The sequence below is a fragment of the Trichechus manatus genome, unplaced genomic scaffold (assembly GCF_000243295.1).
Source record: "Trichechus manatus latirostris isolate Lorelei unplaced genomic scaffold, TriManLat1.0 scaffold00182, whole genome shotgun sequence".
NCBI lineage: Eukaryota > Metazoa > Chordata > Mammalia > Sirenia > Trichechidae > Trichechus > Trichechus manatus.
Genome location: NW_004444118.1, coordinates 832783 through 849476, shown reverse-complemented (window position 1 = coordinate 849476; position 16694 = coordinate 832783). Strand labels below are relative to the sequence as shown.

General features: G+C 44.0%; 1 protein-coding gene across 1 annotated transcript in view; it reads left to right on the top strand.

Moving 5' to 3' along the window:
• ANO2 (anoctamin 2) overlaps positions 1–16694 on the top strand; it is a 448737-nt gene that overhangs the window by 238249 nt on the left and 193794 nt on the right. The window contains exons 13-15 of the mRNA XM_012558707.1: positions 5935–6017; positions 13297–13308; positions 13533–13643. Coding sequence (XP_012414161.1) covers positions 5935–6017; positions 13297–13308; positions 13533–13643 — 206 coding nt within the window. The remainder of the gene's footprint in view (positions 1–5934; positions 6018–13296; positions 13309–13532; positions 13644–16694) is intronic.

Here is a 16694-nt window from a genome sequence, read left to right as displayed (position 1 = left end):
GCTACATGGCATAAACACAATACAAACAATAAGTAACAATGCACAAGCACCAGAGAGAGACTAGATAAATTGGAGCTCCTGAAAATCAAACACTTATGCTCATCAAAACACTTCATCAAAAGTGTAAAAAGACAACCTACAGACTGGGAAAAAATTTTTGGCTATGACAAATCCGATCAGCGTCTAATCTCTAAAATGTGCAAGACACTGCAAAACCTCAACAACAAAAAGACAAATAACCCAATTAAAAAATGGGCAAAGGATATGAACAGGCACTTCACCAAAGAAGATACTCAGGTGGCTAACAGATACGAAGAAATGCTCACGATCATTAGCCATTAGAGAAATGCAGATCAAAACTACAATGAGATATCATCTCAACCCAACAAGGCTAGCATTAATCCAAAAAACACAAAATAACAAATGCTGGAGAGGTTGTGGAGAGACTGGAACACTTATACATGTTGGTGGGAATGTAAAATGGTACAACCACTGTGGAAATCGATTGGTGCTTCCTTAGAAAGCTAGAAACAGAAGTACTATATGATCCAGCTATCCCGCTCCTTGGAATATATCCTAGAGAAATAAGAGCCGTCACACAAATAGATATATGCACAACCATGTTCATTGCAGCACTGTTCACAATAGCAAAAAGAAGGAAACAACCTAGGTGCCCATCAATGTATGAGTGGATAAACAAATTATGGTATATGCACACAATGGAATATTACACAACAATAAAGAACAACGATGAAGCTGTGAAACATTGTATAACATGGAGGAATCTGGAGGTCATTATGCTGAGTGAATTTTAGTCAGTCACTGACAAATATTATATAAGAGTGCTATTATAAGAATTCAAGAAAAGGTTTAATCATAGGAGAAAATATTCTTTGATGGTTATGAGGGTGTGAAGGGAGGGTGAGGGTGGGGAGGGAGGGTGAGGCTTATTTACTAACTAGATAGTAGATAAGAATTATCTCAGGTGAAGGGAAGGACAGCACACACTACAGGGGAAGTCAGCACAACTGGACTAAACCAAAGCTAAGAAGTTTCCTCAATACAGTCAAATACTCTGAGAGACAGAGTAGCATGGATAGGGGTCTGGGGACCATGCTTTCAGGGGACCTCTAGGTCAATTGGCATAACAAAGCTTATTAAGAAAATGTTCTGCATCCTACTTTGGTGAGCGGAGTTTTAAAAGCTTGCAAGCAGCCATCTAAGATGCATCAACTGGTCCCAACCACCTGGAGTAAAGGAGAATAAAGAACACCAAAGACACAAGGAAAATATTAGCTCAGGAAACAGAAAGGGCCACATAAACCAGAGACTTCATCAGCCTAAGACCAGAAGATCTAAATGGTGCCTGGCTACCACCAATGACCTCCCTGACAGGGAACACAACAGAGAGTCCCGGATGGAGCAGGAGAAAGGTAGGGTGCAGAATTCAAATTCTAGTAAGAAGACCAGACTTAATGGTCTGACTGAGATTGGAGGATCCCCGGAAATCATGACCCCTGGATTCTCTATCAGCCCAGAACGAAAACAATTTCTGAGGCCAACTCTTCAGACAGGGATTGGACTGGACTGTGGGACATAAAGTGATACTCGTGAGGAGTGTGCCTCTTAGCTCAAATAGATACAAGAGACTAAACGGGCAGCTTCTGTCCGGAGGTGAGATGGGAAGGCAGAGAGGGTTAGGAGGTGGTGGAATGGACAATGGGGAATCAGGGGTGGAAAGGAGGACTGTGCTGTCACAGTATGGGGAGAGCAATTAGGGTCACATAACGATGTGTGTATAAATTTTTGTATGGGAGACTAACTTGAAACGTAAACTTCATTTAAACTACAACAATAAATAAATAAATAAAAATTTCAAGGTACACTCTATTCTCAAGGAGAGCAGCCTCTCTCAAGAGGCATGTGGCAGGGGTCAGCCCATCAAAAGTTGGGTCAGGGAGTAGGAAGAAATGGAGCTTGTGACCATATAGCTCTGGAATTGTTCACAGGAAGGATTGGTAGAACAAACTGAAGTTGGGGCTTGTTGCCTGGGAAGTTAGAGGCAGCTCTGTGTCTCCTTGTTAAGCAGGGGCATCGTGTAATTACCCCCAAAATCCACTTGAACTGATTTGGAACCCAGAATACACATCTTTTATATATATATATTTTACAGTTCTAATTCCCGTTCATTTGTCTTGCAGGTATTACCACCATTGAGTTAGCTGAAGCTTAATGGGTCCATGATCCCTTAAGAACTTTCCTGGAACATATAATCCCCTATTATAGAGAGACTTGATTTTCAATTATACTTTCCCAGTTCCAAGCCCCAACAACTGCCTCTTCTCTTTCCTTTATAACTGTAATGAGCAGACACTTCCCACCCCTTCTGAGATCCCCCATAATTTACTCCCCCTGCTGCCCCACCACCACCCAGCTTGTCTCTTCCTCTCATATAGCAGTGCAGAGAAAGTACAAAGAGTTGGGATTGTGTCAGGGCTTCCTTGCATAGGGTACAGTTTGGTTTTGTTTTTTTTTAACAGACTTGCTGTGTTTTATGTGATTGTGTATTTGGTTATAGCAGCCAAAAGCCCCTAGGCATGATTACCTATAAATTACAATAAAAAATAATAGTAATGCCTCTCATTACTATGATTATTATGATTAGTGATGTGCTGGGTGGCCCTGGCCCAGGCCTGCCAGGAATAAGGCCTGGAAGAAGCAAAGTAATGCCATGTAGAGACAGATTCAGCCTGTTGGTGGCAGCAGGAGTGGTGATTGGGGATGGTAGAGCGCATGGAGGATGCTAGTCAGGAAGACTTAAGTCTGTTGGAGTCTTCAGGCCCAGCTTCCTTGGAGTTCTGGCTTCAAATTCCAGAGAAGTTTGGGGCTGAGAGAGTGAAGCCCTATTGAAAACAGAAGAGGTAGAGTTTCTGAACTCTTTTCTGAATAGAAGTTAAGGACATTGACTTAGGGGCGAGGCAGTGCTAAGTGTGTCTCAGTCCTGACCCTTACCAGCTGTGGATCACATAGCAAGTAAGTATGAACCTAGCTCTGGTCACCAAAGCCAATGTTCTTAGCCAAGGCGACATGCTGCCTTGGGCACGTTACCTACTCTTTGAGCATCGTTGTCCTCATCTGTAAAATGAGTGAAACAATATGTGTGCAAAGCACTTAGCATAGTGCCTGGCATGTAGTATGCACCCAGGAACTGTGTGCTGCTCCTTATTATTAGGACAGGACTCCTTTGCCCTCATGACTCTTCTCTAGCTACTCTTTGCCTCTCTCATCTGTTCCCATCATCTGACTTTTTTCCTTCATGGAGAACCCAGCCAGTAAGCACTCTTTGAGCCCTTCTGGACTCAGAGCCCTCCTCAGGCACTGCGAAGAGCCACAGGAAAAGGAGGAACTTTCCCCCTGTTCTCAGAGCATCCCCAGGCCAATGCCAGTGTCAGAAGGTCAGGATGCACGCAAATGAAAAAGGCTCAAAATCCAAGGAAGAAAAACATACAAATCTGTGCACCATGCTACGGCTCCAAGTAACACAAATGATTCGTTAAGTAACTGCATATTCAACCACTCCGTAGATATTGGTTATACTCAGCCTCGTACTGCTCCCAAGGTAAACAAAGGCAATAAAAGCCTAGCTGTGGCCTTGTAAGGGATGAAACTCCTTTTACTATACCGCAGACCCCAAATGGCAGCCAACAGTCAAGCACCATTTGCAGTGAAGTGCTCCAGTGGCTGTCCAGGCTCTTGTCAGGGGTAGTGTAGGGGTGGAGGTGTGGCTTCAGGGCCTTTCAGGTTCCATCCCTTCCCAGGAAGGACAGGAAGGACATGACAGGAAGGACAGTAGGAGTGCAGAGGAGAGGGTGCCCCTGAGGCCCGATTTTATGAAGAGCTGGGACTTGAGCTGAGTCAGGAAAGGATGAGGGTAGCAGTTGGTGGATGGGATAGAAGAGGAGGACAATCGCACAAGTTGGGGATAGAGAGGACAGTGAGGAGATGACCTCAGCAGCAAAGCAAGTGTGAGGTGTGTGTTGACAAAAGATGGGAGTAGATGGGTCAGGTCAGATATACAAGGTCCGTGTCATGGATTTAATTGTGTCCCCCCCCCAAAATGTGTGTCAGCTTGGCTAGTCTGTGATTCCCAGTATTGTGTGATTGTCCACCATTTTGTCATCTGATGTGATTTCCTATGTGTTGTAAATCCTACCTTTATGATGTTAATAAGGTGGGATTAGTGGCAGTTATGTTAATGAGTTAGGACTCAATCAACAAGATTAGGTTGTATTTTAAGTCAATCTCTTTTGAGATGTAAAAGACGGGAGTAGAGAGACCTGGGGACCTCAAACCAGCAAGAAAGTAGACCCAGGAGCATGTGTCCTTTGGACCTGGGGTCCCTGTGCCGAGAAGCTCCTAGACCAGGAGAAAAATGAGGACAAGGACTTTTCCCTAGAGCTGACAGGGAGAGAAAGCCTTCCACAGGAGCTGGCACCCTAAATTCAGACATCTAACTTCCTAGACTGTGAGAGAATAAGTTTCTCTTTATTAAAGACAACCACTTTTGGCATTTCTGTTAATAGCAACACTAGATAACTAAGACAGTCCTGATATCCAGAGTGAAGAACTTAGACCTTAAGGAGTCAATGAAAGTTTATGCAGATGAGTGTTGTCATCCTCCCTTTCCTCATGATTCTTCATTGCCCAAGTTCCCTTGTTCTTCAACAATCAGCTCAGATCCCTTCTCTGGCAGCTAGCACTTTCTCTTCTGCATGCCCACAGCTTTTTATCTGTGTCATTCTGAAGGTCCTGATCACCTTGTTCCTTGTATTGTAGTTATTTATGATCTGTCTGTATAGACTGTAAACCACTTGAGAGCAAAATCCACATCAGATTCACCTGATCTCCTCCACCATGCCTAAAACAGTTTTTTGCACATTGTAGATACCTTAGTTGGGGTTAATTTTTTTCAACATTACAAATTCACTCCAGCTTGCTCAAATGGGAAAGCTCAAATTATAAGAAAGCAAGAGACAGGCTCCTGAATGTAGGAAATGAAATATAGGCATGCCTCTTGGGAACTGGAGCTGGAGGGGCTACCAGAAACCAAAGTGCTCTCATCTCTCCTTCTTTCCAGTGCTGCATGATTTCTCCTACCTCTTCTTCTCTTTGCATCTCTTCGTTTCAGTTTCAAAAGAGACAATCTGGCTGGTTCATCAGCAGGTTCTGGGTCTGGTGTCCAACCTAATATAATAAGCCATGGCTGTAGGGTGGGAGGTGTCAGGTCCTCTAGAGCATGTTGGGTTTGTCATTCAAGGGTCTGTGTCTGGGGAAGGCAAACTGACTGATGTGTAGGTATGATAGGGATTCATCAAATATTTGCTAAACAAATGGAAGAATGAATGAATGCTACTTAAGGGAAATTATTCTACAAACTGCATGCAGAATGGGTTAGAAGGCTGGGACTCTGGAGTCAGGTAGAACTGTTAGGAGACTTTCGTGTATCTCAGAATGAGATGGTTAAGGCCCAGAAAATGGAAGTGGTGCTGAGGACAGAAACAATGCATGTATAGGCAAGATGAGGTTTGTCAAAAAACATTCCAAGTTTTCTATTCTTATTTTCTTTATCCTTCTATCCTTCCTTCATTTCCTGGGCTCAGAGATCACCCTCTTCTCATAACATAGAAATGGGGAAAGGTGTGCATGTGTATGTATAACTTTGTATATTTATTAGCTTTCAAGGATGTGGAATATTTCAAGCAGTTCCAGCTAGATGCAGGAGGAAGGGGTTGAATGCTTTAAAGGGAGCCCTTAAATTTGAAGTCTATACATTTATCCCTCACCTCCACTGGTGAACCCAGAGCATACTCAGAAACCTCTCTTCAAAAAAAAAATAACAGAAATTTTTCTTTTCTTCTTTTTTTTTTTTTTAAGCTACCATGTTTCTGGAGAATTGGAAGAGACTACAGATGCGACTGGGCTACTTCTGGGACCTGACCGGTATAGAAGAGGAAGAAGTGAGTTCTCTTGCATCCTTCCCTGGGTCCTTGCTTTGCTTTGACCCCAGAAATAGACTGTCTTGAGTGAGATAGCCGCTTTTGTTTGCTGTCACGTCAGCCCAGTCACTGAGCTGAGTCTCACTGTGGCTGCTTTTTTAAAAGTTTGGCTTCATGAAATAAGCCATGGTTGACTTGCACTTAGGCAAGTTCAAATCCCCTCTCTTCCTTTGAGTGTAAGACATTTGACCTGAAGGGTAGCCAGATGTCCCAGTGTCCTACCCTGGGAAAAGAGATCGCACAAGAGGCAAGCTTTGCAGTAGCCTTGAGGTTTAGGTCAATATGCTTCTACTTTCCGTATCATTCGCGCATAGGAATCACTCCAATATGACCCAGGGCATATATGTGTCAAAATGCCTCTGTGACCCTACCTAGGTATAAGGGAGAAGCATGGATGCTAGATACTGGTTGCCTTTGATGCCGGTAGAAAAGCAAAGAACCATCAAACCACTATAGTGTAAGCCAGTGTGTGGTGTGAAAATGGAATGTGAGCCAAGTGGAAGGAGTAAGTTCTTCTAGAGTGTAGTTTTCTGGACAGATGACGTTTCAAGAGTGAAAACAAACCAGCCTTCCCTCAGGGTTCTTTTGAGAACGGGGTCCCCAGTCTTGATGTCGATGAGTTGACTGTGAGAAGTGTGTGCATGGTTGCTCACAGTTATCTATTCCTACTCTAACCCCTCCTTTTCCAGACAGCAGCTGCATTCCCACTCAACCCTTTATCCCCTCTTATTGCACTTCCAACCTTAGCTAGCCCACTCTGTTTAGACCACTAAAACTTCCAAGGGCTACTTGTACCGTATGTCATCATTGATTGAACAGCAAGTGTGAATATGGGGTAGGAACCCCCACCAGCTAACCTTTGTAAATGGGGGGTTGAGAACAGTGTCTAGAAGGACCAGGAGGCTCTCTTAGTTGCCTGAGGACCCACTTGCAAAGACTGACCACAAACATTATGACAATTACATGGACAGCGGGCTTTTTCTTTACTCTAAACAGTAATCGATGAGCCTTGGCTTGAATTCAGGATGTCTGGCTTTGTGGCCCTGATGTTTTATGACCAAGCAAGTGAAATTCCAAATTTAGTCTTGTTTTGAAGCCTCTGTGGCTCCCTATGTCTGTGGTGTGACATCATTTCTGCTCCTTAATGCTTTAATTAGTCAGCTCACCTTTGAGCAGAGGGGTTGAGAAGCAATGGTGTCTACAGAGCAGCCTCATGGAATAGAATCTACTAATCCAAGTTGTGTTGCCTCAAAGTGTTAGAAGCAGAGGTGTGGTAGTGTGGCTTCTTCCTGCCTACCTTTGGTTTTCATGTAATTCCATCCCACTCCACCCCATGGCATTCCTGGGTAATGAGTGCGTGTACCACTCTATTCTATTCCAATGTGTTGGCCATATACCTGGAAACTAACGCCATCAAGGATTCTGTGGCAAATGAGAGAATGTACATACGGATTCTACCTTCAGAGAAGATACAAATTAGTTAGGAAGATAAGCAGCAGAGAGTAATAAAGACAATTTCATTTCTGGGAGGGAAGATGTCCAAACTAGCACTTTCAATAGTAAGAGCTACAGCAGTTTGACTGTGTGGGTGATGTAGTCGGAACATCTTTGTCCTGTCGGTCTCATTTGATTTAGCTGAAATATGTCAGAGAGAGAGAAAAAAGAGATCGACTAAGAGACAGACAGTTGTGGCTGGGTGTGGGGAGGTGGGAGGGGGATGCAGTTCCTACTTTCCTAATGCAGGAGGCAAGGATAGTTCCAAAGAGAAGAAGAGACATCGTGGCATCTAAGCCTGCCTGGGGCTGGAGACAGGCTAAGTGCATCTTAGCTGAGCTGAGAAAGTTAGAAGGTCTCTCTGTTAGAGAGGAAGTATAAACACACGTACATAAAGGCTTCAATTATGACTCAATGCCCTAGAAATCTCAGGAACAGGCCCCTGGCATGAGTGGGATTATAATCCATTTCTCATTCTGTAAGCAGATTTCCTGTTTTCTATTTAACCCAGTGAACCATGCCTGGTAATCTCCTGGGAGGTACATGGTTTGAGGAAATCATGTGCAGTCTAAGAGTGGCCTGGCAAAGACTGGGCTTACCCCTGGCACAAGGAGGCATTCCTGATGGGCTCTGAGTGAGGTTTCTGGAAGGCCCATCGGTTCTAGGCCACGGTTGGTGTGCCATCCTGTGCCCCTCCCAGGGCCAGGCTTGGCTGAGAGGAAGGGCAGCCAGACATGTCTTTTTCTTTCATGCATTTATATTTCAGACTTGTACATCAAACATACTTGGGATTCAGTTCAATTCTGAACATAGTCATTAAGCACCTACTATGTACCAGGTTTTGGGGGCATGGTGGGATGGTGAAGTCTCTGGGTAGCACAAACAGTTAAGCACTGGGCTACTAACCAAAAGACTGGTGGTTTGAACTCACCCAGAGGCACCTCACAAGAAAGATCTGGCAATCTGCTTCCAAAAAATCACAGCCATAAAAACTTTGTGGAGCACAGTTCTACTCTGAAACACATAGGGTCGCCATGAGTGTGACTGTATGGCAACTTGTTTTTTTTTTTCATTTTTTGGTTGGGGGTGACAAATATTGCACTAATGCAGGCATAGTCTCTGACTTTCAAAGGGTTACATTCAAAGGAGCGTTGTTTGGTCTCTAAATATTTAGAATACAATGGAGAGTATGTGAGAGAAATTCCTCTGGCCAAACGTAGGAAGAGGAAATGCATTTTTTTAAATCAGGGTTTGAAGGCTGGGTAAATTTCAATGAGCAGCAGCAGGAAGAAAGGGCCCCCAAGGAGGAAACAACAAGCAGAAACCTTGGGCTGGGGAAGCTCGGGGTGTGGATAAGAAATGCGAAATGTCCAGAAAATCTAGTTGGCTGCAGGGGACAGGAGTTGGAATGCAGTGGAGGACAAAGCAGCAAGTGTAGGCTGGTGGCCAGATATGGGTGGGTAACGATTGCTAGTTTGGGTCTCCTGGAGGCCATGCAGGAGGCAGGTGTGACTTGTGTAAGAGCACTATGACTTATATGAAGTGTTGTGGGCAGTTTTAACTTACGTTCTTAAAGTGAGGGGCAGGAGGATGCAGATATTAATTGAGGGTTGGGAAGAGAGAGGCAGGGGTGCTTGACGGTTAAGACTGGAATTCTTTTCTATTTTAACCAGACATCTTTTCCAGGGGTATCCCCGAGGTCAGCTGTTGTAACCCAAGAAATCATTCTTCCCTGTGGTCTTTACTTACCTCCTCAGAGGGAGGGAGGGTTCTGCCTAACATCTAGACCCAAGCACACTCACCCTCTGTCCCTCCCACCTGGGGTGTCCCCTAACACACAGCCCACCCCAGGAGGAGGAGCCCTGCTGACACAATGGTTAAACACTTGGCTGCTATTGGAAAGGCTGATGGTTAGAACCTACCGAGTGGCTCTGTGGGAGAAAAGACCTAGCAGTCCCTTAAAGATTACAGCCTGGAAAACTCTATGGGACAGTTCTACTCTGTAACACAGGGCTGACAAAATCGACTCGATGGCACCCAGCAACAACACCACCACCCCAGAAGACGTGGGGCAAGCAGGTGTCTCAAGTCCAGGTTGTAAACCAGGGAAGGGGTGGAAAAAGACTGGAGACCGCCTTCTTACCAGGACAGAGGAGGAGTGAGCAGCCAAACCCAGGAGACCTCCCCCGCACTATGTCTGTGCAGCCCCTGCATAGGGGCCCCTGTGGAACTAGCTGGGATACCTGGGTGGGACTTATTGAAAGACTCCTTTAGGTCCAGTCTATACTTGAAACAGGGAGACCTGCCAGGCCTCAAAAGTCTTCTCTCTGAAGTGGAGTACCCTCCACTCAGTGGACCTCTCTTGCCCAGTTAGTTTTTGTCACATCAGATCCCAGGTACTCCTGGGACTTCTTGGAGAGTGTGGCTTTATCTGAACACAGACATCCTGCCTCTCCATCTCGCTCCCAACCCTCACCTATCAGACCAGATTTAAACATTCTTAATGGCTTCCTAAGGAGCTCTGGTGGCTCCTAAGTGCAAGGTTGGCTTTTGGAACCCACTCAGAGGCTCCACAGGAGGAAAGATTTGGTAATCTGCTCCCGAAAGATTACAGCTTAGGAAGCTCTATGGGGCAGTTCTACTCTGTCCCGTGGAGTCACTGTATGTTGGAATCTACTCGATGGCACCTAACAACAGTGGCTTCCTAGCACAAAGGAGACCAAATCCCTTGCCTACCTGTGACCTCAACTCATATCTTTCTCCTCCTTGCTCAGACCTCCTAGCCACCTGGGCCTTCCTTCTGTCCCTCTAACATGCCCAGCTCGGTCTGGTCCAAGCCTTTGCACTGGCTGTTCTCTCTGCCTAGAATCCTCCTCTCCAGTGGTCTCCACATAGCCTGCTTTTTCTTGGCTTTCCCATTTCATTTGAAATGTTACCTTCCTCACATTGGCCTTCCTTGACTTCCCAATGGAAGAAACCACCCTGATTTATTTTCTCTGTTGTTTTTATCCTCATCTGCTAACTTCTTATTTGTGTGTTTGCTTGCTTACTATTTACCTTCCTCCACTTGAAGATAAGTTCCACGAAAGGAACTTGTCCATAGGACGAGTGCTGGAGTCCCAGGAAAGAGCTTGGAGAGTAGTAGGTGCTTGGTAGCTCTTTGCTGGAGACATCTGTGAAGTGTCTCTCTGGATTTACCTCTTTAGATCAGTGAAGGTTGGTCCTGAGCTGGCCTGGGTCCTTCCTGAAGAGACTGACCAGGTGAAAGTAGCTTTGAGAAAAAGTTTCCAGAGTCTTGGCGGGAGGGATTATGTATTTGTGCTGATTTTGGCATCAGACCGCCCATCCAGGAGGTCATGTTTGGGGGCCATCAGGACTAAGACTGGCCTGCCCTTGGCTGAGCATGCTGAGGCAACTCTCACAGAGTCTAGATTCCACTCTGGCCAGGAGCTCAGTTGTCCAGATCCCTGCCTTTCAGGAATTCTATAGCCTCGCCCAATCTGCTTGATCAAATGGGGAGGTTCTTGTGTGACCTGTTTTAGCCGGAATGCAGAACTGCCTAAGACTCTGCTTCAAGTGTCTCAGTCTCCTGTCTGTGTGCCAAGAGAGCCGGGCTTGTTGGAAACAGATGAGGGAGTCTGAACTGGAGCCCATTGTGGGGGAGGTGGGTCATAGCCGCAACTACAAGCATGTGAGGAAACGCTTCTGTGTGGCCTCATGGTGTGTCTTTGGAAAACCAGAGGTGGGTCTGGAGCACCCTGCCGGTCAGTCAGGAAATTCTTCTCCAGTTCTTTTGCAGGTTATGAGACGGTAAGAAGCTCCACTAGCTAGATGAGGTTTAGAACACATATTATGGCACTCACCAAAAGATACTGTTACAACTTATAATTGAAGTCTTCTATTGGAATACTGTAGAGGATAAGCAACCAACTACAGAGGCCATGAAGAAAAACTTCAAACTGCATTTCTCAAAGTGTTCCTGCAGGACAGCAATTGTTCTGTGGTAAAAGATGGTTTAAGAAAATCAAGCAAGTGTCTTTACAGTAGGGCTCTTTAGAGCTTTTAATATGCTCATTGTGACTCATAAAGGTGATATATTATGTGGTATTTTCCAATCCTTTGGACCTGGAATCCTTTTTTAGCTAAAAATTTCTTGGCACACACCTTAGGAAATGCTGTGTTAGAGAATGGATGAAGGTGAAAGACAAAATCAAGTGAACTTCACAAGCATTTGGAGATTTCTGTGTGCTCAGCATGGTGTGACTTACTGAGACAAACACAAAGTAATACAGAGCAGGTAGCTAATCATTGTGTTAAGATAAGAAGACTGTCACATGTAAAACAGCTAGAAAATAAGCCACCACTCATCTGCCAGTGTGTCATACAGTAGTGGCTTGCATGTTACTATGATGCTGGAAGCTATGCCACTGGCATTTTAAATATCAGTAGGGTCACCGTGGTGGACAGGTTTCCATGGAGCTTCCAGATTAAGACAGACTAGGAAGAAAGGCCTGGTGATCTACTTCTGAAAATTAACCAATGAAAACGTTATGGATCACAGCAAAATATTACCTGATACAGTGCTGGAAGATGAGCCTCTAGGTTGGAAGGCACTACACAATAGCCACAACAATAGACTGAAACATACCAATGATCATGAAGATGGCACAGGACCAGGTAACATTTTGTTTTGTTATACATAAAGTTGCCATGAGTCAGAGTCGCCTCGACAGCTACTAACAACAAAAACAATAAGAAATAATAAGAGAAAAATACATAATCAAGAGTTAGAATGTGTGGTATAAGCCTTAAGAACTCTAGGAATTCCAAGAGAGAAGAGCCCTCCCATTCCTCCCCTCCCCTACTTGTGCTAGCACAGTCACAGATGTCCTCCTGGAAAGGGTGGGTGGATGTAGTAGACATGGAGATTGGAGTGATGATGGAGCACCGTAGTGAACAGCATCACCTCCTGTTGTATTGGTTATGCTTATTAGTCACTTGTATGGCTTCTGCTCTCCAACCATTTTAGCCTACCTTGCTGGCCTTTGGGATCTCTGAAATGTGGCCAGTGGGAAGGAAATGCATATTCTCTGAACAGTGGAATCCACTGTGAGCCAGCACCCAGTCCTTGCCTAGGAGTTATCAGTAAATGATGCAAGAACGTGAAGCCCTCACCCCTGTAGATATTCAGCCTTGAGCAGGAAGCTGCAGGGAAGACCTGCCAATGAGGCCAGATGTACACTGTTAAATTCTCTTTGTCTCCACAACTGCACTGATTTGACACTGGTCCTCTTGATGAGTTTAGGTGCTCTTCCCATGCCTGTAACTCACTCTTCAGGTTTGTAGTGCTGAATGGTCCAGTGATGTCTCCTGAGCATTGGTGTACTTGCCAATAAGTTATTTATCTAGGCTGCACAGGAAACAGGTCCAGGCAAGTGAATTTTAAGATTCCCTATGGCCGCCTTTGACTTTGATGTTTATTGGTCGCCATTTTGCTTGCAGTATAATAGAGCGAGGAAGATGTTTTGTCCTTGCCCCAACTTCCAGATGCGGGGCACATCTGTTTCTCCAGCTGTGATTTGGCTCATTGAAACTTAAGTTTGGGGTGTGAGGATATTTGGTTGGATGACCAGATGTATCCTTCTACCTTTGGTCAAACTGCTGAGCAAAGCATGTGGCTTCTCTTTGTATCAGCTTTGCAGTTAACATTTCCTCTCTCCTTTCTCAACACTGGTGCTGTCCCCAGGAGCGTGCCCAGGTTTGGTTTTCAGTGTGAGCAAGTGTCCTGTGTCCCCTCTCTTTCCCTTACATTGTGTTCTTGGTCTAGACTCCCTGTGATTGTGTGTGATGTGGCAATTCATGTCCATAGTGCCCAATCCTAAACCCTGACTTCAATGTACTTGTAATTTCTGGTTATAACCTGTAGGCCAAGGTCACCCTTCCTCCTGTTTTCTAACCACTCTTGGACTCTTTGGATTTTAGGAGCACTCCCGGCCTGAGTATGAAACCAAGGTTCGAGAGAAAATGCTAAAGGAGAGTGACAAGTCAGTTGTCCAGAAGTTGGAAACAGAGAGGACTGAGAGCAATGATGAGGTAAGACACTGATGCTTGTTGCTCTTTGTCCTCTTTATTTCTGAAGACTCTGTTCTCATTGTATCTGGAACACCATAGTGAATGGAGGACTGGGCTGCCAGAAGGGGTTGATGTGGGGCAGGATAGAATGAGAGCATGACATCTCCCATTTCCCTGCCCTCAGAACTCTTGAGTGACAGGCTTTAGCTATGACTTGATCAGCACCTCTTTTCTGGATGGTACTGTCTGGATGAAATAGGAGAGCAGATCCGAGAAGAAAGAGACAGTTCAGGCCTGGTTCCTCCAGACTCCATCACCTAAATTCCTAACAACAACAACAACCATATCAACCACCATAATAACAGCAGCTAACGCTTATCAAAGGCTTGTTCTATGCTAGGCACTGTGCAAAGTGCATTATATTATCTCATTCAGTCTTCACAGTAAATTGATGAGGCTGGCACTATTGTTGTTTATATTGTAACCGTGAAAAAATTTGTCCAGAGATTAAGCCATTTGCCAGAAGTCACACAGTTAAATAATGGGTGGATCCGGAATTCCAGCCCAGGTCTGTTTATTACAGAGTCTGTGCTCCTAACCACTATCCAATACTGCCTTTTAAGTGCGATGAGGAAGTCAAAGGAGAAAGCAAGAAATGAACCTAAGGGGGTGGCAGAGGCAAATCCATGCCTATATTTGCTTGAGCTACTCATATAATATTCCTTACACTTCAGTTTATCTAAGTGGGCCTCTGAAAGTAGGAAAGTGACAGTGAACATGTCTTCCGAGTTATATTTCTGAGTTTTATGGTGCCATTCAGATATTGAAAGAGAGCTTCAGAATCCATGCTGTGAACTGTAAATACTGTGTGTGTATGTGGGGGTAGGGGGTGGTGGTGGTGGGGTGAAGGATTCCTCTTTGACTATCCCTGTCTCTGAGCACCACCCTTTGAAACCAAAAGTGTGTGTGTGTGTGTGTGTGTGTGTGTGTGTGTGTTTATGTCTTTCCTAATCTGGTTCTGGTGGTGTAGTGGTTAAGAGCTATGGCTGCTAACCAAAATGTCGGCAGTTCGAATCTACCAGGCTCTCCTTGGAAACCCTATGGGGCAGTTTTACTCTGTCCTATAGGGTCGCTATGAGTCAGAATAGACTTGATGGCAATGGGTTTGGTTTTGGTTTTAATCTGGTTCTAGAAAAAAATCAATAAGATTGAAAATCTGTTGTTTTTACATGAATCTTTTCTCAATCTTGGATCTGAATTCAAATTTCATTTCATTTTATGTTAAGTTGGAACCATTCATGTTAACATGCAAATTTATGCTAGCACCAAAGCAGAAGAATGTGGTGTTTTTGAGCTCAAAATACTGGCATTTTATTTTGAACAGGACTTAAACAGAAGAGAGAGAGGGTGGTCTTCAGAGTTATTTTTTTCCTAGCCAGAGCAAGTCCAAGACCACCAATTATTCAGGGAAATAATGAATTCACTCTTAGGAAAGACTAATCATCACCACCACCCTCATCAGAAAGCAAGCATTCTATGTACTGTCAGCTTCAGCAACTCCATACAACCTTCTTTCTCCACCCGAGCAATATACAATGGATAATTTTATGGAAATCACATGGAACTTTTATTGACCACTGACTCATTTAATTTTAATTCCATAGACGGGAATGCCAAGGAGTTGGAATTGCGTACATTGAGGCTGTGGTTCTAATATAAAGATTGCTTGGCTATATATGCATGGTAGGTCAAATAACTTTCAGGAACCATGAATAATTAAAAAAAATCTGACTGCATTATGAATGATATATATGTTTATGTGTTAACATTCAACATCTATTTTCATTACACTGTTGAGAATGCAAAGCTCAAAGCATTTAATGCCGTATGAGCACTGGGGGGAAATGACCTTGCCAAATGTGTACAGTAAGATCAAACTGGCCTGAAATTTGATTGTCAGAATCCTACATGCTTCTTTCTTGCTGCAGATTTAGCCATAGGTCAGAGATAAAGGATGGAGCATGTGTTACTGTCTGATAGGAGGGATGCTGCTTTTGCCTGTGGGAAGAGTTGTGCCCAATGCCCACCGCACTGCATGGCTCTGGGGGCTCCATTCACTGTAGTACTGCCTGTGGCACCATTATGGGTGTGGTATTTAGGGAAGGCACCTTCTTCTGGGGGATAGACAGAGACTAAGTCTAGCTGGTGGTCTTGGATGTGCTTCTTTCATCTCAGAGGATCACTTTGGCTCTGCCTTCACTGTTACCCTAAGGCTGCAATATCCCCACCTCTTCTTACTCTCCTTCCTATTGAATGATAAAAAGCTGCCATTTACTGAGGCCCAGAGTGGTATAGTAACTTGCCCAAGACCACATAGCTAGTTTTGGTGGAGCTGGTAATCAAACCCAACCCTGCCTAATCCTCAAGGCACATTACATTTTTTTTTTTAATTTCAAAGATATTGAGTCTATTTTTTAAAAACATTTTTATTGAGATATAACTCTCATGCTATAAAATTCACCCATTTAAAGTGTACAATTCAATGATTTTTAGTATACGCATAGACTTGTGCAATAACTTCCACAAACTAAGTTTAAAACATTTTTTTTATCCCAAAAAGAAACCCCATACCCATTAAGCAGTCACTCCCCATTTCCTAACTCCACCCTAGAGCCCTGGGCAAACACTAATCTACTTTCTGTCTCTATAGATTTGCTTATTCTGGACATTTCATGTCTATGGAATCATATACTATGTGGTCTTTTATGACTAGATTCTTTCACTTAAATTTTCACTTTGTTGATGACATCATTTGAAGTACAGAAGTTTTAAATTTTGCTGTAGTTCACTTTATCTGTCTTTCCTTTTGTCCATGTGCTTTTGACGTCATAGCTAAGAAATCATTGCCTAATCCAATGTTATGAAAAATATACTCCTATGTTTTCTTCTAAGAATTTTATTGTTTTAGTTCTTACATTTAGGCCTATGATCCATTTGGGGTTAATTTTTCTGTGTAGTATAAAGAAAGGGTCAAATTTCATTGTCTTACATGTGGATATCCAGTTATCCTAC